The sequence below is a fragment of the Sinocyclocheilus anshuiensis genome, unplaced genomic scaffold (assembly GCF_001515605.1).
Source record: "Sinocyclocheilus anshuiensis isolate Anshui unplaced genomic scaffold, SAMN03320099.WGS_v1.1 scaffold1985, whole genome shotgun sequence".
NCBI classification, from domain to species: Eukaryota; Metazoa; Chordata; class Actinopteri; order Cypriniformes; family Cyprinidae; genus Sinocyclocheilus; species Sinocyclocheilus anshuiensis.
The window spans coordinates 333,660-359,165 of NW_015541030.1; the positions used below are offsets into that span (position 1 = coordinate 333,660).

The 25,506-nt window shown below is 35.4% G+C and overlaps 1 protein-coding gene across 1 annotated transcript in view; it reads right to left on the reverse strand.

Moving 5' to 3' along the window:
* Positions 1 to 25,506, reverse strand: part of LOC107690500 (uncharacterized) — a 300,658-nt gene that overhangs the window by 256,087 nt on the left and 19,065 nt on the right. The window contains exons 3-5 of the mRNA XM_016488857.1: positions 20,325 to 20,657; positions 2,027 to 2,356; positions 1,464 to 1,523 (exon numbers count right to left, since the gene is read on the reverse strand). Coding sequence (XP_016344343.1) covers positions 1,464 to 1,523; positions 2,027 to 2,356; positions 20,325 to 20,657 — 723 coding nt within the window. The remainder of the gene's footprint in view (positions 1 to 1,463; positions 1,524 to 2,026; positions 2,357 to 20,324; positions 20,658 to 25,506) is intronic.

Below are 25,506 nucleotides of genomic sequence, written 5' to 3' on the forward strand. Positions count from 1 at the left end.
TGGTCAGCACTATAAAGATAAATCTGTGGCTAAACCCCGCAGCCACCATCTGATTGGACCACGACCTGTGGACTGGACAAAAGTCAGCCTGCTTAAAAATGGACACAAAGTCTTACACTCTGGCTCGCTCTCACACTCAAAAGGAACTTTGGCTTTCACCTTGGTGAGCGCGACAAAGCGCCCCCACGCCGTAACATCGCACAGCGAGACCATCTAAGAACTCAAAAACTTAATGTGACAACTGTCTGTCAGATATGCATCTGAAGATAATAGATTTGATTTCAGTTATATTGTAATATTGAGTCAAAGCTCACTTCTTCAAACAGGCCACAACGAAAACATTTACTGAGTCGATATAAATACATCAGTTTTCTAAAACTGTTCAAGTGAAAAAGCACTGAATGACTAATGATACTCACCAGACACAGTAACTCTGAATGTTTTAATGATGCCGCATCTGCTGCTGTTGATCAGTAGTTGATAAAGTCCAGAGTCTGTAGTTCTGGTGTTTATGATGGTAAGAAATCCAGTCTGATCCAGCTTCAGTCTGTCTCTGAATCTCTCATCACACTGATCATCTGTACAGATCTTACTCTGATCTCCAGTGATTTCAGCGATGAGAATGTCATTAAAAAACCACGCCATCACATCATTTGTTTTTTTTTCTTCAGGAGTGTCTAAAGTGACAGATTCTCCCTCCGTCACTGCCTTTCTCTTCATTCCAGCAGCAGGAACATCTGAAACACCAATCGAAACTCTTCAATAGGAACAAACTATGAAAAATTATTTAGCAGATTCATTTCTTGGATCTTAAGAAATTCAGAAGAAACAACATTAAATGTGCAAAATAAAAAATGAATTGTGCTTAAAAGAATTCTGTCGATCTATCTTTATTCATACAGACTTAGAAAAGTCTCTGCAGAATTAAAAATGTATTATTGACCCATACATGCATTACACATAGACATGCATAATGTATTTGTATTACTACACAAGAAACAAATTACAATGTATTACTACAGAAAAATATAAATTAGTGTTTTATAATTTCACCAAGCACTTTTTGAATAATCTTGTGATCATAATATGAGACAATATGACATTAACACTATTTTAGGTTTCTTTATCGTCAATCTGTAAAGCAACATTTATCGAGATTCTGTGCTTATAAACACAGTTTATAAGTAACCTTGGTATGGATGAAAATGTTTTATTTTGAACAGTGTTTGTGGTACGACACTTTATAAGACAGTATTAAAACTTGCAGGAATACGCCTCACTGGAAACATGGGATTCATGCATGAGAAGGAACAGTATTGGGCGTGGCTAAGCCCTGCAACAGCATCTGTGATCATCTGTACAGATCTTACTCTGATCTCCAGTGATTTCAGCCATGAGAATGTTATTAAAATACCACATCTTTAAATCATTTGGGTTTTTTACTCCATCTGAATCTAAAGTAACAGATTCTCCCTCCTTCACTGACTTTCTCTTCATTTTATCTCGTTCAGCAGCAGGAACATCTGAAACACAAACCAACAGCTGCTGGATTTTTTTTGGGGGAAACATCACACAATACTAAAGAACTGTAGATATATGAAAGTAATAAAACATGACCTCTTGACATTCTGTCTAAAAAGCAACATTTATTCACATTTTCTCCTATTAAACACATTTTAAACCAAATCATTTGCACTTTGGATTCCTGGTGGGTGAAAAAAAAAAAAGAATAGTCTGTGAAATAAGATATGGATTTAAATAGATGATTATTAGAAAGTAACTGATAAAACTAATAACCAATAACATTTTTTTTTTTTTAAATCATACTGAACCAAATTGATATTTAAGTCTACAAATTCTGCTTTAACAGTAAATCTGTTTTTGATTAAATCATCTATATACTGTATGTAAATTATTATACAAGTAAGAAGTAAAATCAGCTCTAAATTTCACAGCAAAATTACAACTAATAACATATGAATGATGTGATTTACATGTACGAGAGTACCTTTCAATCATGACTCACCATGTACAATAACACTAAAGCTATTTTCTCTGTCGTTGTTGCTGCTGCTCATCAGTAGTTTATAAAGTCCAGAGTCTGTGGTGCTGATGTTCATGATGGTCAGAGATCCAGTCTGATGATCCAGCTTCAGTCTGTCTCTGAATCTCTCAGTGCCTTCATTACACTGAACATCTGTGCAGGTCTTACTGGGATCTCCAGTGATTTGAGCGATGCGAGTGTCATTGAAATACCATCTGATTCTCTCTTGTTGGTTTGTTTTAACACCAGTGTGTAGAGTGACTGATTCTCCCTCCATCAAAAACACTCTGTCTGTATCAAGACCAGATGCACCTGAAGAAGAAATTAATCTTTTTTTTTTTAATTAATTCGCTATTTCTTTCCAATTAATGCAGATTCTATTAAATAAAACTACTCTGTTCCTCTGCATTAATGGTGACACAATTTGATATGTCAAAAACTTTGCCTTGAAGAAAGTACTATAATAATACACAAATGAACTAGTTCAAAAGTTTACATACCCTTGATGCTTAATACTGCCACTATTTAAATGATCAAAATCTGTTGTTATGTTTGTGATAATTGTTCATGAGGCCCTTGTTTGTCCTGAGCAGTTAAACACAGTTTTCCAGCATCTCCTGCATATTTGAACCCTTTCCAGTGACTGTATGATTTTGAAAATAAATAAAAGAAGACATAAGAGCCTTTGGATGATCGGGGAAAATACTTATTTTGTCTTCTGGAAAACATGTAAATATATTATGTAGCTACTGTACTAAAGGTCAGTACTAAATAAAATAAAAAATATGATCTTTAAACAAATTATGATGTTTAAAAGTTTACACCCCTGGCTCTTAATGCATTGTGATTCATTTTTAAATTTTACAGCTGCGCTGCAATTTCCCACTATCCACCATACTTTTACCATTTCTATACCGTTTTCCACTAATTATAACACAAAACACTAAATTAATTTCTTTAAAAAAATAATACATTAAATATACAATATATAATCAACATCTCTAGTATCCATAGTAAGTAATGTATGATAAGCATGTCAAACAATATTTTCACTAGATGGAGAGAAAAAAAATAAATAAAGGAGAAATAGATTATGGTACATCATTTGCTATTTATTAAAACACAGACCAAAAAAACTGACATATTGTCTGAAACTGACACAAACTGAAAAAGTAAAAATAATGCTTGCATTAACCAGCACAAACCCTGCTTTGAATTGGTTCAAAAATTAAAAAAAATCTCATTATTCATTTACCCTGATGCTATTCCCTTTCTTTAGCAGACCACAACCATTTTAGAAAGAAATTTGAGATCTGTAGATTCATACCATGCAACAATAATTTAGAGTCCAAATGTTATGGATGCACCTCCTGATCAATGAATGTCTTATGTAGCAAAATGATAGGTTTGTCTATGAAATAAATACATAAATACAGCTTGAACTAAAAAATTATCTTTCTGTCAGCACTCAATTTATCTCTTAGTTGTGCAATGCATGTTAGCGTGTTCATGTGAGAAGTAGAATGCGATGCTTTGATTGCAATAGAGAATGAAATTCATGTGAAAGTTCAGACATTTCAAACAGAATCCTTTCAAGTTGAGATGTCATCGTTACAAAAGACAATAGACTGTGGTCAGCTCCAATGACACAGATGGTAAAACGTGTGTCGTACTCATTTTGACGCAGTCGACCCGGGTTCTAATCCGCCTTTTGGTGAAAATAAAGTATCGGGTAGGGTTAGGGTAGGTGTAGGGAGTAGTGGTCGACCGATATATCGCCAAGACCGATATGTCACCCGATATTTGGCATTTTTCAAATATCGGCAATGGCCGATGTTTTTTCTGTTTGGCCGATGCGTTCGACTTTTATTTTGAAGGCGCGACAAACTTTTTATTTTGACGCCGCTGAGAACGGCAGCGCCTGCGCACACAGTGTTTACATTCTCCCTCTTGTTTGCTGTTATCATTAACAGCTCTGTCTAATACGAACAGAAGTCTGTCTAATAATCAGGTAGAACGGTTAAACAAAGGAATTAAAATATTATTAGTAATAGAAAGGCAAACATACTTTCTCGTTTGCTGTCAGCATTCAGCAAATACGCATTTACATAATTAAAAAAAAACTTTGAATGTCTAATGAACATTTAATTTCACAAACCTTGCAAACTTAGTCAAATCCAGCTGTGAGATCTTGTGAAGAGTGCATTTGTATCCTGCATGATCGCGTGTTCTCTGCGTGACGGTCGGTCCGTGTGAATTGAATGCGGACAGGAGGAGAGTTCAGCTTCACTGGAGATGCGCGATCGACACATTTTAAACTTATGCTGCACTTTATACATTTGCCCACTGTCATGATATGTAATTTCCACTGTGTGCTGTATGTAAAATGAGTGTTACGTTGGCTTTATTTGAAAAAATATGATTCCCAATGCACACAAACTTTCCAGAATACTGAGTGCCCTGTTGGTTACAGTGTTTACTTATGAGAAATACTTTGTCATCTAAAGTATAAGTATGTTTATTTTACACATTTATTTTTTAATCCATTTTCAAATGATTTCAAATTTCTTAAATATTAATTAAAATAAATACAATTATATCGGCTTTATATCGGCCATCCTGCTTTCCAAGATATCGGCATCAGCTGTCAAAAAAAACAAATCTCGGTCGACCACTAGTAGGGAGGGCTTTATTGTCCCAATAAGGTGGCATCCATTTAATCATTTGAATTAAAATTTAAATTTACACTCAATAAGTTATTATTGCATACTGTTTTATAATGTACTACAATACTGAGGTGCAGATAATTCCACTATTTGCAATAAGTCGTATAAATAGCAAAAATCCTGCTATTGTAGTTAAAAAAAAAAAAAAAAGATTCTCATTATTTACCTACCTTGATGCCATCCAAGGTGCATAAGGTGCTCTTCATCAGAAAATAAATGCATATTTTTAATCGGCAGCTGCTATTTGCACTAAGTGTAATAAGTGTAAATCGCTATTTACACTTAGTGCAAATAGCAGCTGCCGATTAAAAATATGCATTTATGTTCTGACGAAGAAAGTAATATGCACCTTGGATGGCATCAAGGTAGGTAAATAATGAGAATCTTTTTTTTTTTTTTTTAACTACATATCGGCATCGGCCGATGTTTTTTCTGTTTGGCCGATGCGTTCGACTTTTATTTTGAAGGCGCGACAAACTTTTTATTTTGACGCCGCTGAGAACGGCAGCGCCTGCGCACACAGTGTTTACATTCTCCCTCTTGTTTGCTGTTATCATTAACAGCTCTGTCTAATACGAACAGAAGTCTGTCTAATAATCAGGTAGAACGGTTAAACAAAGGAATTAAAATATTATTAGTAATAGAAAGGCAAACATACTTTCTCGTTTGCTGTCAGCATTCAGCAAATATGCATTTACATAATTAAAAAAAAACTTTGAATGTCTAATGAACATTTAATTTCACAAACCTTGCAAACTTAGTCAAATCCAGCTGTGAGATCTTGTGAAGAGTGCATTTGTATCCTGCATGATCGCGTGTTCTCTGCGTGACGGTCGGTCCGTGTGAATTGAATGCGGACAGGAGGAGAGTTCAGCTTCACTGGAGATGCGCGATCGACACATTTTAAACTTATGCTGCACTTTATACATTTGCCCACTGTCATGATATGTAATTTCCACTGTGTGCTGTATGTAAAATGAGTGTTACGTTGGCTTTATTTGAAAAAATATGATTCCCAATGCACACAAACTTTCCAGAATACTGAGTGCCCTGTTGGTTACAGTGTTTACTTATGAGAAATACTTTGTCATCTAAAGTATAAGTATGTTTATTTTACACATTTATTTTTTAATCCATTTTCAAATGATTTCAAATTTCTTAAATATTAATTAAAATAAATACAATTATATCGGCTTTATATCGGCCATCCTGCTTTCCAAGATATCGGCATCAGCTGTCAAAAAAAACAAATCTCGGTCGACCACTAGTAGGGAGGGCTTTATTGTCCCAATAAGGTGGCATCCATTTAATCATTTGAATTAAAATTTAAATTTACACTCAATAAGTTATTATTGCATACTGTTTTATAATGTACTACAATACTGAGGTGCAGATATTGCCACTATTTGCAATAAGTCGTATAAATAGCAAAAATCCTGCTATTTTTACATAGTGTAAATATAATCTATAGCTATTTGCACTTAGTGTAAATAGCATAGCGCTAAAAAATGCTGCTATTTGCACTTAGTGCATAAGGTGCATATTACTTTCTTCATCAGAAAATAAATGCATATTTTTAATCGGCAGCTGCTATTTGCACTAAGTGTAAATAGCCTCTATCGCTATTTACACTTAGTGCAAATAGCAGCTGCCGATTAAAAATATGCATTTATTTTCTGATGAAGAAAGTAATATGCACCTTATGCACTAAGTGCAAATAGCAGCATTTTTTAGCGCTATGCTATTTACACTAAGTGCAAATAGCTATAGATTATATTTACATACTATATATATATATAAAATAAAAAAAACAGCCAACACATCACATCAGCTCTGGATAAATCTGGAAAGAAGTGAGACTAGTCAACACATTAAGAAGACAATAAGAATGATGAAAAGTACCCAGGTCTGAGAGAAAAACACTAAGAAAATTATTAATGCAATTAGAAACTAGAAATTTGTGTTACAGCTGAGATGCAAGACTAACTCTAAAATGATGTTTTGGAATTAACATCAGAGGCTTGGGATGAGATGTGTAAGAAATAATTACACACAAGAGCATTTTAAGGACAAAAACCTGACAAATGTCATGAAATAAAACATCTGAACAATGTCTTGAGGTGTGGTGCCTGTGGAGGAATAATTGAATTTGCCGTTATAATCAGAGATCACTGACTAGTGACATGCCTCACCCACCGAGAGCTGTCTGTCTGCAAAATGATTCACATCAAGTAGTACAGACAAAAATATCTCCATAAATGCCTCCTTGCCATGGTCATGCACAAATAAATAAATTACTGCAAAACACAAATGATATGCATTACTGTCAAATATAAGAATTGGGCTGGTTTGGCTTTGCAGACCTGGCAACCCTGCTCATTGCTGGTAGCACCTTCTGTCCAGTTATTTCCCCGCCTATTAACTCACCTATGTTTTGTAAATAAAATAAATAAATTATGGTATGGTAGTCACACGTAAAACCATGTTCCTTATTGCCAGGGGTATAATAATAATTATAATAATAATAATAATAAACTATGGAATGTCATAAGGAAATATCATAAACACATAAACTAAAGTGACAAAAGTGATATTTCCCAATTTAATAAGTATAATAGTCTAATTGTAACATTTACAATAAATACATTTCTTTTCCACAGTGTTAGTAACAGCAAGATAAATTACTACAAGGATGATGCTGAATTAAGTTTTTGTCACGGTGTTTCCCAATTTACCTCGTCAATGCAGTTTACAGAATACTGTTAATCCAGAAGACAAACCAATGGGCTGGATGGAGTTCCTGCATGATGTAACCCGTTATAACAGATTACCAAACCATCCCTGACGCAGTCCTAAACCTTTCTGACAGCTTCTGTTGAGCCCACGAAGCATCCTACGCATGTTTGTAGGCTACTTGTTACTGAAAACACCGTTTTAACCGCACATTTCGGCTAGCACAACTCGTTAGAACACCGAAAGAAAGATATTAAGCCTGAATGTTTTACCATGGTCGAGTAAACACCAGAGCAATAGCTGCAAAATAAAGAGAAGCTTCATTTTCATTAGGTTTTCTAAAGAATAAATGCAAATTTGGATACATAGTCCTATGTTCTTTCTCTTCAGTAAACCCGAAGCCATTGTGTCTTCTTCTTATTACCCATTATCATTGTTTTACGGCGGTTGTTATCCAGCGTACTGGTGCATTAAGAAACCGTTGTGTCACGAATGAAAGTGAAAATATAACTTGGGAGGCTCCCTACACACTGCAGCGCGAAGACGTAGAGACGTGTTGTCGTCACGTTCTTTAATCTGTATTAGCGCTGTTTGTAAAGTGCTGTGTAAATGCTGTTTGATAGTGTTAGTACATACTAATCCGTTTCGTCTAAAAATTTGAACGATTTTGAGCAAAACAGCTCTTAATGCTGTAGTTTACTTTTTTATTTTGATGACTGCTATGTTTCTTAAATTAATACATATAGTCTATAATTTGGCGTTTTATTATATTTGGTAGGCATTATTTATATAGATTAATTCAAACATTAGCTATTAAGATTTCACAGACACAAACAAGACAGTAAGAGACCACTGAATAATGTGATTTTTTAACCAGTTATATTGTCTGTTTATTTTATATATTCGCGATCATTTATTGTGTAGGCCTAGTTGAGGTTTTGATTTTGTTATTATTATTGTTATTATTATTTTGTTATTATCAAGCAAAGCATGCTGGGAACTAGATTTACTATCAGTTACTTATGCCAACAAAAAGGATAAATGTAGCCTAACTAAAGATTAAAGATTAACCTTACATTTCAGAAATATAAAACTTTGATTGTTTTAGGTTTGCTGGATTGATTCAGTCCTCCATTTCACTGTAAAGCAGTTTTATCTAGACAGGAAGTCAGACGGTGAGTTCATAACACAACAACTGAACACACATCAAACAAATGATTTGTTTAAAATCCTATGTAAAGAGTCCTAACCATAAACAAATTTACACCATACTCTGGTCATCATTTGTATGATATTGATTTAACAGATTTTTATTTTTTTTTGGAAACAGCAGCTCTCAGGTGCATTTCTATCATTTGAAAGCATCAGTAATGGGCCTAATATATATGACTGGATGAGAAGATAAAGTTGAACTACTAAATGCCAATGAACAACATTTCAAAGACAGTGATGCTGGTCTAAGGCTGGAAAGCTCTGGGATGCTTGAAGAGACTGGCTGCACAAGACAGCAGCAGCAACCTGAAGCTTTCACCTGCACACCCACTGAAGCTAAGCAGGGTTGAGTCGGGTCAGTACCTGATGGGAGATGTTCTGGGAAGACCAGGTTGCTGCTGGAAGAGGTATTAGTGAGGCCAGCAGAGGGAGCTCATCCTGTGTTTTGAGTGGCTCCTAATAAACTATACTGTAAAAAGGCACCTTGTGGTATGGTTAATATGAACCCCAGGGTCTTTCTCAGAAAGATTAGAGGTGTAAGATAGTCCCTACATTACCCACCACCTAAATCATTGCAGGCAGTTAGTTTAACATCACAAGTTACATAGTACTTTAAATATTATGACTTAACTTAAAGTAAACCCAACATTTTATTTTTTGAATGCAATGATATGCTGAGAAAAAAAATAAAGGTTTTAAGGTCATTCACAAGTGCACACTTGTAGTCTGAATATATTGTCATGTATTATTGAATCAGTCTGTGCCTTTATCGTGAAGCTACAATTGCTTGGTTCAGTAATTACAAAGCATTAAAATCATTTTGTTCAGTTATACTGCATAAACAGTAGCACATCTGTGAGTGAGGTTTCTAATGACCTTTCAGTGACCTCCTTCTGCAACAACGGCCAAACAGTCTTAATAACACATGCATCTTTTCTACACAAGCTCATTAAAATCAGTTCATATGCGTAAAACTTGAGTAAGTTCAGCTAATGTGTCCTTACACCACTTACACCACAGAGGTGAATTGTTTAAAACGAATGAACACTTAGTTTTGGGTATAGAGGCAAAGTGTCATGGACATGCATGTGCAACTTCAAGATCACCACATAACCCACATCCTTTACTCACTCCTACTCAAGGCATATGCAGGTGCGTTCATGCAACCAAGTAGTGATTACAGCATATTTCCATAGACTCTAGTCCCTCCTGAATATTATCCTTTCAAGGCTGGAAAACTGATTAATCACTAAAAGATTTAGACGTTATCTTATGTTCTTTCTTTCTTTCTTTCTTGCTTGCTTGCTTTCTTTCTTCTTCTTATTCGTTATAACTATAACCACCAAAGTTTTTTTGAACACTGAGTATATATATATTGCTGTTACATTATAAAGATAAAATATAGCCTACATCTCTCTTTATAAAACCTTTTTGGCATAAAGAGAGCATAAAAATTAGTCTAGAACCCTAAGGTTCTGTATAAACTGAACTTCTGCATGAATGTTTGCATGAATGCACCTGCATATGCTTTGAAGAGGAATATACAGTAAGTCAGTTTCTCATCTTGGTCTGTTGTTACCGTAGACTTAAGCAGGACAGGAAGAAGCCCCTCTTCTACAAACTAAACACATACGTTCTCAATGCCCAATGTCTTGCAAGAGATGCTTTGTGAGCCAAAAGATCAAACCAAGTTTCTTAAGAAAACCAACCACAGCAGGTTTCAGTTTGACTCAGAGACTGAGCTGTGAGTGCCAGTGTATATTTCAGTAAACCTGGTCATGTGAGATGAGAGACATTGTTCACTGTAAAAAGTGGTAACCTGCAATTGTTACTTAAAAGAGCTATTTTCACCTGATTTAACCCTGATTTAAAATTAGGTTGTTTGTATAAATGAATGCATCTGCTGTAGGTTGATTCAATGATCTTAAAATATTTTAAACTTGAATAAAACTTGGTAATACATGTGTTGCCATTTTTAGTTTACCATTTTTCAGTGTACTTTGATTATTCCACACACAAAATCTGAGAAAAAAAAGAAATAAACACATTTAAAATCACTAGAGTTTTTAAAATCATTAGATTTAGGCTCTATTTGACCATGAAATATAGTTCATTTAAAATACAAACAATACTCTAATACGTTTAGCTATTAACATAGTCAGACAACAAATATAAAATGAAAATAAATACAAAATTTAACATTCAAAATGATAAAAATTAAGAATGTTTTTCACTAAATAAACATCTAAAGTCTTAAGAACATTTATATGTAACTATATATAACATGCGTTCAGTGTGTGTGTGTGTGTGTGTGTGTGTGTGAGAACGAGGAGGGTCAAACTGTCGTGGGAGGATTCACACACCGTTCTGCTGTTTTTTTTTTTTTTGGTAGAGAGTCTCATTAGATCAGACTCTGAACTGTTGAATAAAATGTTTCACATGTTTATTTTGTTCTGTATGTGCTGGTGGCGCCTGATTGGTAAGTTTTAAACTTATATTTATGGCTTCATTTTTTTTCCATTACACAGTAATAAAGCTGCCTCTACTGTTGGTATATTGTTGAATTTAAATATTTTCATCTGCTGTGTTCAAATCTCGTGTTGTTCTAAATATCTTACATTTCTGTCTCTGATGCTGTTCTTCAATTCATATTTAAAACCATTACAAACTGATTTCAGGCTTTGTAAACTGAGCCCTAATCTGTGACAAAACTTTTTCAATGTTCATCAGGTGTGTTTGGTGAGACAGTATCATTGATGGAGGGAGATTATGTCACTCTAAACACTGACAATATTAAAATATATGAGGACGACGAAATACTGTGGAATTTTGGAGCAGAAAAGTTTATTTTAGCTCAAATAAATAGAGAGGCTGGAATCTTCTCCATATTTGATGATGTTCCTGATGGGAGATTCAGAGACAGACTGAAGCTGGACAAACAAACTGGATCTCTGACCATCACAAACATCACAACTCAACATACTGGAGACTATCAACTACAGATAAGTGGAGTAAAATTGTCATCTAAAACATTCAGTGTTTCTGTCTACGGTGAGTGGAGATCTTTATTTTTAAAGCTTTCACGTATTATTGTTTTATTAAAGGAATATTTAGGTTCAACATAAGTTAAGCTCAGTTGATAGCATTTTTGGCATAATGTTGATTACTGCAATAATGAATTTTAACTCCTCCCTCATTAAAAAAAATAAAAAATAAATCAAGATGCTTACAGTGGAAATCAATAGGATCAATGTTTGGAGGATTTAAAAGTGGAAATGAGAAGCTTATGATTTAATAAAAACACATATTAATTGTTCTCTTAAAATGTGTATTTGAACTGTGAAGCTGTCTAAATTATATTTTTTACAGTCAGGGTTTTACAGTTCCAAAAATTATCAAAGTGACAAAGTTAAATAACGTAAAATTAGATAATTTTACAAAGAAAAGGTTATTAAGTGATTTTTCATGTTAAAATCATGTTAACATATGTTGTTAATGTCTTGTGGCTTTAGTATTGAAACAAATAATGTTTTATGTTTACGGATCTGCCTTGTTCACTGCCATTGTAAGCACCTTAGTGCATATTTATATCATCATATTTATCAAATAGACAGCAATGTGTAAAAATTAAAGGGGTTCACTCCAATAACCTAAACTGTACAATGGGTGTACCCCAAGGATCAATATTAAGCCCTTTATTATTTAGTTTGTACATTAATGATCTCCCACAGCAGTGCGAAGGGATACAAGTGCAAATGTATGCTGACGATACTGTTATTTTTACACATGCGAGAACAGCAGAGTTAGCAGCTGAAAGCTAAATGCTGCTATGGAAAGTATTACACAGTGGTTAGAGCAATCGTGTCTTACCTTGAACACTGATAAAACAAAAGTTTTTTTTTTTTTTCTAAAATTAGTGTGTGTTCTTCCAATGCAGATATTTTCATAAATGGTGAAAATATAGAAATTGTTACTGAGTTTAATTATCTTGGTTTAGCGCTGGATCCAAATCTTAGTTAAAAAAAAACATGTAAAGAAATTGGTGAGGACTATAACATATAACTTGATCAATTTCAGACAAATTAGACAATGTCTACCACTGATGTAGCCAAGACTTTTATGCATGCTACAATCTTTTCTCATCTGTCATACTTTCTGACATGTTGGGGTCAAGCAGGATAAACTGTTATTAAACCTTTAAAATCTCTTTATAAACAGACCTTAAAAACTCTAGACAAAAAGCCTAACCAATATCACCACTGTAGGGTTCTCGAGAAATACCTTTTTTTGAGCTTTGATAATTTTAGACTTTTCTCAAATTTGTGTATGGTATATACAATTTTAAATGGTTTAGCCCCTTCTGTACTTCGTGATTTTGTGCATTTTCGCTCTACAGTCTCTGTAAGATCTACTAGATCATCATCTACTAGTGATTGTGTTGTTCCTTTTCGTCATTCTGCCTTTGGGTTATCATCTTTCTCAGTGAAAGCTATTATTCACTGGAACACATACCAGAAGACATAAGGATGTGCACATCTATTGACATGTTTAAATTAAAACAAAAATTTTATTTAAAAGCAATTCAAATCTCTAAACACTGATACAGTTGTGGCTTAACTGAACGTTATCTTTACTGTTCTTTTTTGGCTCTGAAGGGATGTGTATAATTATTACTGTATTGTATGTGTTTGTTATTTTGTTCTTATGTTTATCTGTGATTATGATTAACTGCCAAGGGACCGCGGATGAAAACTAGCCATTGGCTAAATTCGGTACAATGCATGAAATGGAAACATTTATGTTAAAATTGTACATGGTCCCTTTTCAAATAAAGTTTAATAATAATAATAATAAGTGTAAACCAGAGTTCTTTCATTCTTACATATTTATTTATTGACTGATTGATTGAAATGAGGAACAAGTGGAAATCCATTTTTTTCTTCTCATTCTCTCATGTTTTGCAGCTCGTCTGCCTGTTCCTAACATTACCAGAGATTGTTCATCATCATCATCATCATCATCATATTGTTCATTGGTGTGTTCAGAGGTGAATGTGGGTCATGTGACTCTCTCTTGGTACAAAGGAAACAGTTTATTGTCCAGCATCAGTGTGTCTGATCTCAGCATCAGTCTCTCTCTACCTCTGGAGGTGGAATATCAGGAGAAAAACACCTACAGCTGTGTGCTCAACAATACCATCAGCAACCAGACTCAACACCTCAACATTACTGAACTCTGTCAGTCATGTGCAGGTATGCCAGTGTTGACATTAATGTTCATTTACTAAGCTGATATCTCACAGTTATACAGTGCTGGTGTTTGATAGTGATTGTTGTAGATCAGACAAACAGATTCAGTACACTAACAGCTAATTTTGTCCATTACAGATCAGGGCCTACCTTTATTTTATTTAGTGATGATCTCTATTCCGGCTGCAGTATCTCTGTTTGTTGCTGCCACAGTCGTGATCTTCTGGATCTACAAGAAATATAGAAAAACTGATCAAGAAGGCAAGTGTTACAAACAAAACAATACTATTAAATAAAATTATTCTCTAAATATTTTGATTAATTGATAGCTTTAATTACCATTTAATCACAATTATTCTCATAATTCTTGTAGCTAACATTGTCTAGTCCCTTTTTATAAGAAAAAATAATAATAATATGTAGTTATTGGGTTTGGCGGTTCCTGTGGATTTACACTCATGTCAGAATACATATCCATATCTATATAATGGCACTGGGCAGCTATCTTTACTCATCTCATTAGCACAAACACAGATTCTGCATTTCGCAAACTGCATCAAAACACTGAAACACAATTCAATAATACAACTTTGCCCACACCTTACGGTTGCAACATAATCTTACCTGTGTAAAGATGCAATGGTGTTCATCTCTATGAATGATGATGTTCCAGATGTTCCACTTAAAAACATTTCACCATACAAAGAATGCAAAGGACTTCACTTGTGTTAAGCGTCTGGGTTTGATATACAAATTATTTGTAAGTAATGTATCTTCATGTTTAATCATAAACATGTACTTATTGGGACTTTGTGAGAGAAAAAGTTACAAATTTAAATTCAATTTGTAAATGCCGTTTTTAAAAAGTGCAGCGTTAAACATTTAACTAATTGTTTGCATTAACACTTTAGCTTTGACAAACCCTAATAACATGTTATAAAGAAACAGGTCTAGTTAAGACGTTTTGTTGTTTTAATCCATCTATTATTGCCGCTGAAACAGTTGAGACTCATGATGACGAGATAACTTACACTGAGCCAGTGTTCTACAAAAGAAATGCACATAAATCGGTAAGATCATTTATTCATGTCGTGTGTCTCTGTATGATTTCAGCAGTAAGTCAGATTTCGATCAGTGTGCGCTTGCGTTTTTGTCTGTAATAATAATCCATTACACACACCAGCACAATATCCGATAATTATAAAAGCCTCCTTTTTATTTTTATTGATAGTCCAAATGTTATTTCATAATTTAATCTATTAAACATTCCAGTACAATTTAATATATATGTTGCCCATGATAATGACTAACATCCCTATATCTTGTGGACACAAAGTCCACTCCAAACTTCTCAGAACTGGAGATCGGAGCATTCTGAGGAAAAATGCCATGTTTAATGAACTTCCTCCGATGCTCGTGATCTCCCATTTGAACTGACAGATGAAGGCTGCATTTCCAATGCCGTCCACTAGGATAAGAAATACTTCTAGTCTTGAGCTTTCTATTCGTTTACCAATTAAAATTTTCAATTCAATATTTGAGAAAAAAATGGAGTAGTTTCCATCCCTGGATATTATCATCAGTCGTTTAACATTTTAATTGTAAAACAGTTGTCAACTATGAAATGTTTTGCTCTTTCCATCTTACCTCACTCTTTTTAAACATCAAAAATGACGCTCTGCGCTGGAATTGCACGCTGTGCTTCTGTGAGAAGTAAACACTGCCCACTTTGATTTGATTGGCCGTCTCAATCATTTTGACATTGACGAGCTCTTTTAAACCATTTTGTCATCCTATAACAACAAACAGAGCGCTGCGTAGCTAATGGAGTGCAGCAGAGCAGTGCAAGAATTTCAAATACAGGGGGACAATTTGGTCATCACCGGTTGTACATCACAGAGAAGTTTATTTGATGTAGGCATTTTCATCTGCAAGATGTAATATTTAAGTTTTTGCAGTTGCTCAACTGCAATATGTCTCGAAGACGTTTTCTGTCAGATGTTATAGGCACCGATTTACAAAAGCAGGTATGGACCTCTCCCTTTATAGGCCTAATCACATTTATATATTTTTAATCACTAATTTTTAACATCACTCACTACCATATCACTACCATAAAAATGACACAATACAAAATATAAATGCTATTAGAATTTTTGGAGCCTTTTTGTATCCTGTCATTTTATGGAATTGAGCTTTATGGAATAGGTTGTTTGCAATCACGTGATTCTGATGACGCGCGAAATGCAGCGGGTGGGCAGGAAGTGATTTTTCTCCATAGAGATCACTAGTAGAAACTCAAAATGCCTGTGTTTTGCGTTGTTTATGGATGCTCAAATCGGCCAAACCGAGAAACCACAATGAGCTTTTATTGTGTACGGAAATGTGTTGTTCATAAGTGGGGAAAAGTCAAGAAATTGATTGAAAAACGCAGGAAAAAGTGGCTTGTAAACCTGCGTCTGCGGTTAGGAGGAGCGAAGCCGGATAATGTGTGTGCAAATGGTTAATATAAGATATAATAATATATTAAGATATTAATAAAGAAATATATAAATAGATACAGGGTGACACTGTCAGAATTCACTGAATGCTAAACGCCACACATAGACACGATGTAAATAAGATATTGTTTGCAGTTCTGAGAGCTTCATATCACGGAATCGTGAGATTGCGATAAATTGAAGTGAGTGACAGCTTTTTAGTGATTAGCGTTATATGAAAGCGCTATTTGCTCGCTTTCCAGGCTATAATCGATTCAGAATTTAAATAAAAGTTGTTTTACGTGTTGCTAACAGGAACAGCCACATACCCTGTACTGCAAAGTTTCAGGAGTTACAGGAGATACTGTAGCCTATATTCCACATCCCTCATATAAATATGGGATTCACTTTCGAAATAGCTTGTTTACAGTCAGGGTTAGTTGCTTAGCCTATATCCACCGCCTCAATGGCAGGCAATTATTTCAATTTAGCTTAAAAATCGCTCCTCTTCATAACATAAGGATCACATCCAACATATGTTGTGATTATAAATACCTTTCTCTTGTAATAGCGTGGTGGTTGAAGAGAGATCCCCTCATATGATTGTAAAGCACGTTGGGTGTACACAGTAATACAATGAAAGCGCTATATATATAAAATGCCTCATACCTAAAACAGTACAGTACGGACTTTCCCCCATCTCATCCGTTCTTTTTTTTAATTCACTCCTGAAACTTTGCTGCATATGTACAGGGTATGTGGCTGGTGTGTTTGACTGGCCAGCAAACTCACCAGACCTGAACCCCATAGAGAATCTATGGGGTATTGTCAAGAGGAAAATGAGATGAACTTTTCCACGACATTCTAATTTATTGAGATGCACCTGTAAATTCTGAATTGATTATAGCCTAGAAAGCGAGCAAATAGCGCTTCCACATAATCACTAAAAAGCTGTCACTCACTTCAATTTATCGCAATCTCACGTTGTTCCTTTATAATTGATGGAGCTCTCTGAAATGCAAATATTATCTTATTTACATTGTGCCCACGTGTGGCGTTTAGCACTGAGTGCATTCTGACTGTCTCACGCTGAATGCGTGAGAGGTGGCAGCCCAATCTGTTTATATCTTTATTAATATCTTAATATATTATTATATCTTATATTAAGAGCTCCTCCTGACCGCAGACGCAGGTTTACAAGCCACTTTTTCCTGCATTTTTCAATCAATTTCTTGACTTTCCCCCACTTATGAACAACATATTTTCGTACACAATAAAAAGCTCCTTGTGGTTTCTCGGTTTGGCCAATCTGAGCATCCATAAACAACGCAAAACACAGGCATTTTGAGTTTCTGCTAGTGATTCCTACGGAGAAAAATCACTTCCTGCCCACCCGCTGCATTTCGCGCGTCATCAGTGACATCACGTGCGAACAACCTATTGTGAAACTGAGTGTAAAAATTCTGGGCCCATTCTGGGTTTGGAATGATGTAAGGGTAAGTAAATGGTGAAGAACTGATCAGACGTGATCTCTGTTTGCATCACTCTCAAGCTGCTTTGAAACAATCTGTACAGTATAAGGCACAATAATGATAAAAGGTGACTTGACTTGAATTATCCCTTTAAACTGGCTGCTTCCTGTGTTCTATTTTAAAATGTAATTTATTTCTGATGCAAATCTGAATTTTTAGCAGCTGTTTGCTGATTTGCTGCTCATTTCTCATCATCAATGTTTTAAACAGCTGTGCTGCTTATTTTTGTGGATATGTAAAAGGTTCATGTGACACTGAAGACTAGAGAAATAATGCTGTAAATTCAGCTTTTCGTCACAGGAATAAATTACATTTTATAATATAGTCAAGCAGAATACAATTATTGTACTAATATGTCCCAATCGCACTGTTTTTACTGTTTTATCATCAAATAAATGCAGCCCTGTTCAGTACAACTGATTTCTTTCAAAAACATGAAGAAAAAAATCTTTAATTATTCTTAATTCTTATTCTTCACATACATACAGACACACATTTTTGAATTTGTCACTTTTTTATTTAAAGTATTTTATTAATACATATATATATATATTTTTTTTTTTACAGAATAGGAAAGAGGAAGAGCATGTGGACTATACACCTGTTGCCTTGAGAAGTGAGGAAACCCATATAAAACCCTCTGAGTCTGTGGTTGAGTTTTGAGATTTGTCAGCATATAAAAATGATTTCTGAAGGATAATGTGACACTGAAGACTTGAGTAATGATTTTTATTGTTGGTAATTTTTAATAGTTGTCATTTTTAATTACAGTTTTTTTTAAGTAATCAAAGTTGAACTCAATGAAAATGTCAAATGTTGCTTTGGCAAATAATTTTTTTTGAAAGTTTCTTTTTATTTCAGTTAACATTTGTTTTATTTTAAATAATGAAATGGTTTTAGTTTCAGTTTTAGTTTACTATAATAACCCAAGTGCTTTCAAAAGACTGAAATGGGAGAGCAGCATATTCATGTGAACAGGGTATCAGCAGAATTTTTAAATAAAATGTAAGCTTTTTAATCAGAATCAGAATCAGAATGAGCTTTATTGCCATGTATGTTTACACATACGAGGAATTTGTTTCCGTGACAGAAGCTTCCACAGTGTATTGTCCGGGAGAGCAGAAGGAGCTCGTCCGTTTTGTTGGGTGTCAGAACACGGGAAACTGACGGCGAGTCTCCATCTCAAAGTGATGATAACTGTTTTACAGTGTACATGTTACATCCTGACCCTAAAGCATGGTCATACCACCCTGCTGATATAAAAAAGTTTTAACCCCACTGTTACTTTAGAAAGGAATTTTACATAGTATATTTCACAATACATCAGTGTTCGTCTTACGGTCCCTCCTGCAGCAACAGGACTTTACACAAACCGCCACTGCGACCAGCACACCAACAGCAGCACATATTCCTGCTATAACTCCTAAAAGCAGACTTGAATCTGTAGTGATAAAGACAGACAGTCATTATTACAAGAGGCCAACTGATAATCAATGATATCATCATCTTTTTCTAATGATTACATATTTCTACTTTGGTCATCAGTTGCATGATATTGATATTGAACTGATAAATGGTGCCTTCTGGTGGGTGTTTGAGGAACAACAGCTAAAACAACATCACAGCACTAGCTCAACATGAAACAGAGGCATTTCGAGAACAACTGGCTATTACACAAAAGTGAAAGGAAAACATGAAACAAAATTACACTCACCATAGACAGTAATGCTGAATCTCTTTATGCTGAAGATGCTGATGCTGTGACGAAGGCGGATGCTGTAGATGATCTTTAACTGATAGAGTCCAGAGTCTGTAATTCTGATGTTTGTGATGGTCAGAGATCCAGTCTGATGATCCAGCGTCAGTCTGTCTCTGAATCTCTCTTTACACTGTTCATCTGTACAGATCTTACTCTGATCTCCAGTGATTTCAGTGATGAGAATGTCATTAAAATACCACGTCATCATATCATTCTGTATTTTAATTACACGAGAGTCTAAAGTGACAGCTTCTCCCTCCTTCACTGACTTTCTCTTAATTTCATCTTGTTCAGCAGCAGGAACATCTGAAACAAACCAACAGCTGATTGTAGCTCAATTTTGGTTAAAAAAAATAAATACTACTGAAAAGCAATATTTGTCTACTTTTTTATTCTGAATGTGTATATTAGTCCACAGATTCCAGTTTTTTGGCAAATGTTTTTAAGAAATTATATGCCTGCATGTGAAATAAAATAGGAGAATAAATAGAATGAATCTAAAGATAATAGTTTTGAATGTAACTACTATAATAAACACATTAATAATGTTGTGATCCATGCATATTTGGCCTGCTGTTAAATGACTCACCATGAACAACAACATGGAAGATCTTTTGAATGATTTTTCTCCTGATGGTCTGTAGTTTATAATCTCCAGAGTCTGTGGTTGTGATGTTTGTGATAGTGAGATCCCCCGTATGATGATCCAGCTTCAGTCTGTCTCTGAATCTCTCAGTGCCTTCATTACACTGAACGTCTGTACAGGTCCTATTCTGATTTGCAATTATTTGAGCTATACGAATGTCATTAAAATACCATTTCATTGGGTCTTGTTGGTTCATTTCAACATCAGTGTGTAGAGTGACTAAATCGCCCTCCATCACTGACACTGAGACTCCATCTGTCTCAACACCAGATGCACCTGAAGAAGAAATTAACAGTAAAAGTAAAAATACAACAGGAAAATTAAAAATTATTTGCAGTGTTCCTTTTTTCCCTCTTCACTCCGTCTCAATGGACCTTCACTCTGTGCAACTCCTACTGCTCGAGCAGGAGGATCATTCCCTTGAAGATCACACAAGGGATTTTTTTAGATCTTGTGCCGATCCTCTCAATACGCAAAGAATGCATGTTGCGTAGGGCCCCCGAAACACCAGGCGGCCCCCTTGCTCTCAAAGATGATTTAATTTTACTTTCGTTTTAGATTTTGGCCACTGGCCAGCGGTTCTGAAAACATGAATGTTCCTTTAACGCGGTGGACTGTCGCCCTTTCTGCGTAACATACAAATCAGTCAAATCATGTAACGTCGTATACATTCTCCATGCCGTTTTTGCTCGATACTAAAAATGACTTAAAAGCACACCGAGCTGCTGTTTCCCAAGCGCTTTCCGTGTGCGTGATTCGAGATGGAGTGAAACACGGACAAATACAGGCAAAATTTGTGCTTTGTATATTTCAAAATGTCAAATTTTTCACTAAACAGTCAGTTATGCTGTCTGTCATCATCTGTTAATCAAACCACAAAATAAAAGGAGATAATTATTCACTGCTCTTCACTGAAGATTGTTCATATCTTATGAATCAATTTATGTTAAATTTATATGGTGAAGTCTATGCAGTGCTTTATTTGTACTTTTGATTACTTTAATCAATTTCTGTAGGATATTATAGGCTAAATTGTTTATTTTATTTGTATATTTTTTGTTGTTGTATTTGCCCTATTGTTTGTCATTTTCTTTCTTATTACTGACTTTTTTAAACTCACTGTTGTTTGTTGACAGTGAAACTGCTCTGAAAGAATAGGTTAATGGGTTGGGGAGGATTTTGGGGCCCCAACAAAGTTTTGCTTAGGGCCCCCAGAAGTCTAGGATCGGCACTGTGCATAGCTTACACATTTGCTAAGGCAGTGTTTCCCAACTTTTTTTCAGTAAAAAATCACACGGCACACCACTTAGCATAAAAAAAATAAAAAAATTTAAACGGTTAAAAATGGGGGAAGGTATTTTTTTTTCCCAATAATTAAACAATGCATCGTCAGAGTTGGTATTTTGGCTTTATACATGATCACACACTTGTACTTAACATTTTCTGAAAATCATACTCAAATGGCATTATCAAGGTTTTTGACAAGCAAATGACAGAGAGTTTTGGGTTTTGTCTGTCATTAGAATGGCCGCATATGAGGCAGCAAATTAATCGCAAATTAATTATGTTTTCATCAATTTATAGGTTATATTGTTTATTGTAGCTACATGTATATAATGTATATGGGCGCTCAGTTTTTCTTGTTGTTTAATATTTTAATACATTTGGCCAAAATCTAATGATAAAAAAATATGATCCGCTATGTAAAACATACAAAAGTATATTGGCTACCATAAACATAAGGTTGGGGATATATTTATTACGTCTATGTTGGCTACAACAAGACGGAAAATGCTAAGACTCTTCTCTGCTCTTCAAACACACAAAAATTAGCCTTTATAGACAGTGGTCTATATCAATTCTTTATTTACCCTTGCATTGCGAAGAAGACGTCTGTCTTCAAACTGCGCATCATGGCACTTCATTCTGAATGGAGGCAGGGTGGAGTTATGAGGTTTGACTGAAAATTTGAGGATCCAATGGCATTACGAGGTTTAGTCACAAGCTCTTTTGAATGCTTTTTATTGGTTAAATATTTGTAAAACCCACAAACAGACAGAACGATGACCAATAGCACTGATTTAAAACAATAATAACAAAATATAATAGAGATAGGAAGTTTTTGATAATTTTCCACGGCACATATGACAACCTGTCAGGGCACACATTACTAGTTGGGAAACACTGTGCTAAGGTACGCAAGATCTCTCTTCCACCTTCAGTAACCACAAATCACCAGCACACAGTCCACACATCCTCAAGGACATTCCCTGGACAGCTTAGCCTAGGATGAGTTGCCAAGTCTGACATAGTAAAAAGTACGCAGACAGCTGACTGGGTGATGCGTAAGGGACGGATTATTGTGTTAGTTTAGTTGGCATCCACATCACCCTGTAGCCCAAGACTGGTCGCCCACTCTAAGCAGGGTTGAGCCTGGTCAGTACCTGGGGGCTGATTCATAAAACAAGTTTACCAAACAAGCCAGGCTTATTTCAGTTAGTCTGACTTATTGTCACTTGATTTGGTTTCCGAAAGCAAATATACCAAAGCTCAAGCTCAGTCACTGTGGCAACTTATGCTGGGAAACTAATTCTAATTGTAAAACTGCTGGGTTTACAATTCTATGTGTCACATTTAAGGTCCAACAACAAATACTTTATCAAAATGTATATATCACTCAGAATTATTGCGCTCCTATCGCACACTGTCTGTTTGGCGCGCAGCAGCGCTCGTTAACTCGCGTAAGCCTCGCCCACTTCTGACAGCAAAATGGATATATTTGCATGACTTTCTAACATTTACAGATGAATAATATAACTGTGACATGTCTGTTATGCACTGGGGAAAACACAAATGTCTCAAATGCATGAAACAGCACATATATATTCGCTGTTTGTCATGGTGGATCGATTTGATCCATGATCGACATTAAGGGCTGCTTAAGAATAAGCGTGCACATCAAATTCTCGACTATTGAACCTGGATCAAATTAGTGAGATTGCGTGAACTTAAATTATCGTTTATGAAACTGCTTTAGTCCCGTTTGATTTGTTAGGTTATTTCAAGTCAGGTTTTGGACTTTAATCCCTGCTTTAACTCATAATGTAATAACTGTGCATAATGTAAATGTTCACTAAATGTTCATTAAAATGTTCACAATGTAATAGTTTTCTCAAAACATAATACAATTGTGAGCTCATAATGTAATAATTATTACATTATGAGAAATGTATTACATTATAAACTCACCTAAATATTGTCAAAATATTTTGGGTTTCAGAATTCTGATGTTGCTAGAACACAACAGAGAAAAAAAAAATCCCTAAAAATATGAATATGAATTATAAATGAGTATAATCAGTTTAATAAGAAGACTTGTTAAATATAATTATAATTAACAGCTACAGTAATAGTATTATAATCAAGAATAAGCCAAAGACAAGTTTCTTTTTGTGTTATGTGAAGCAAGGGCTTATGTATGATTTTGACATTGGTGGGGACATAAATTATAAGCAGCCCAGTATAAGGGACTGTCAAAATATTTGTGCTGTTATTTAGCTCACAGTATGTGTACAGTGTATTATATATAAATATATATAAGTCATTACATTTATATAGCGCTTTACATTGTGAGGGGGGATCTCCTCGTCCACCACCAGTGTGCAGCATCCACCTGGATGATGCGACGGCAGCCATAGTGTGCCAGAACGCCCAACACACACCAGCTTATTGGTGGAGAGGAGACAGAGTGATGAAGCCAATCAGCAGATATGGGGATGGTTAGGAGGCCATGATGATCAGAGGCCAATTGGCAAATTTGGCCAGGATGCCGAGGTCACACCTCTACTCTTTTCGAAAGACATGTCATTAAAAATCCCAGGATGTCGTTCGAAAAGAGTAGAGGTGTGACCCCGGCATCCTGGCCAAATTTGCCCACTGTCCTCTGATCATCATGGCCTCCTAATCATCCCCATATCTGCTGATTGGCTTCATCACTGTCCAGGCATCACACCAGGTGGATGCTGCACACTGGTGGTGGACGAGGAGATCCCCCCTCACAATGTAAAGCGCTTTGAGTGCCTAGAAAAGTGCTATATAAATGTAATGAATTATTATTATTATTAGTTTACTCAAAAAATGATGTATGGCTGTACAAGCAGGGCTCGACAATAAGGACTGCCTGATGGCCCGGGGCGAGCGTGAAAGACGTTCGGGACAGTAGACGGATTTGTCACTTGCCCGATCGGGCCACTGCATCGTCGTCATGACATTTTATCATTTGCATGTGTTTTTAAGACTTGTTCATTTAAAAATGTAAGCAATAAAAAAGCACTTGGGCGCGAATGACAATTCATTACTCGCGCGCTGTGTTCTGTGTGAACAGCGCGCGCACAGACAGCCGCATCTCTGACACGCCTGAATGGGCAAATACATACAAAAGTGTGCCAAAATACCCATCCTGGCAAGTAACTTTGCAGCTTTAACAATGATTAACCTATATTGAATTTATGCACTGGAGTACAGATGCACCGATCTACCGGACATTTTTTGTTTTATTTCAGACTATCTTTTGTTCCATGCTTGCACACAAACTGCACTGCAGTCATTTTCCCAAATGCCATTTGTGTGGAAATATTACATTATATTTAGTCTGTAAACGGCCATTTACAGAGGCCAGAGATCCTGAAGACAGACACAAAGAGGAGAAAATACTGTAGCAGGCAGAACAAGATAACTGTTCACCATGCGCGAAATATAGGAAGAAAATCCAAACATTGAATTTTATGAATGTGTTTCTGAGGGGAAGAGAACTGACTGTTTTCAGAAATGTTTTCTTTTCATTTTGTCTCAGTATGATGCATTTAAATTAGTGTTAATATGCGCAGCACTGCTGTGTTTACAGCGATAGCTAACCAAGGAAACGCTCTATTACTGTACCATAAGCGCCGCTGCGTCTCATTCAGGCCACCTGCTGTTTCTGTTTCATACAGATGTTTTATGTAGCATAATTGCACTTTTTTTTCAATTCATGATTAAAATGCAGTGGTTGCCTCTAATTTCAAATGGCTATGAAAAATCAAGGTGCAACACAGAGTGAAGAATATGCAAATGTTATTTTATATGT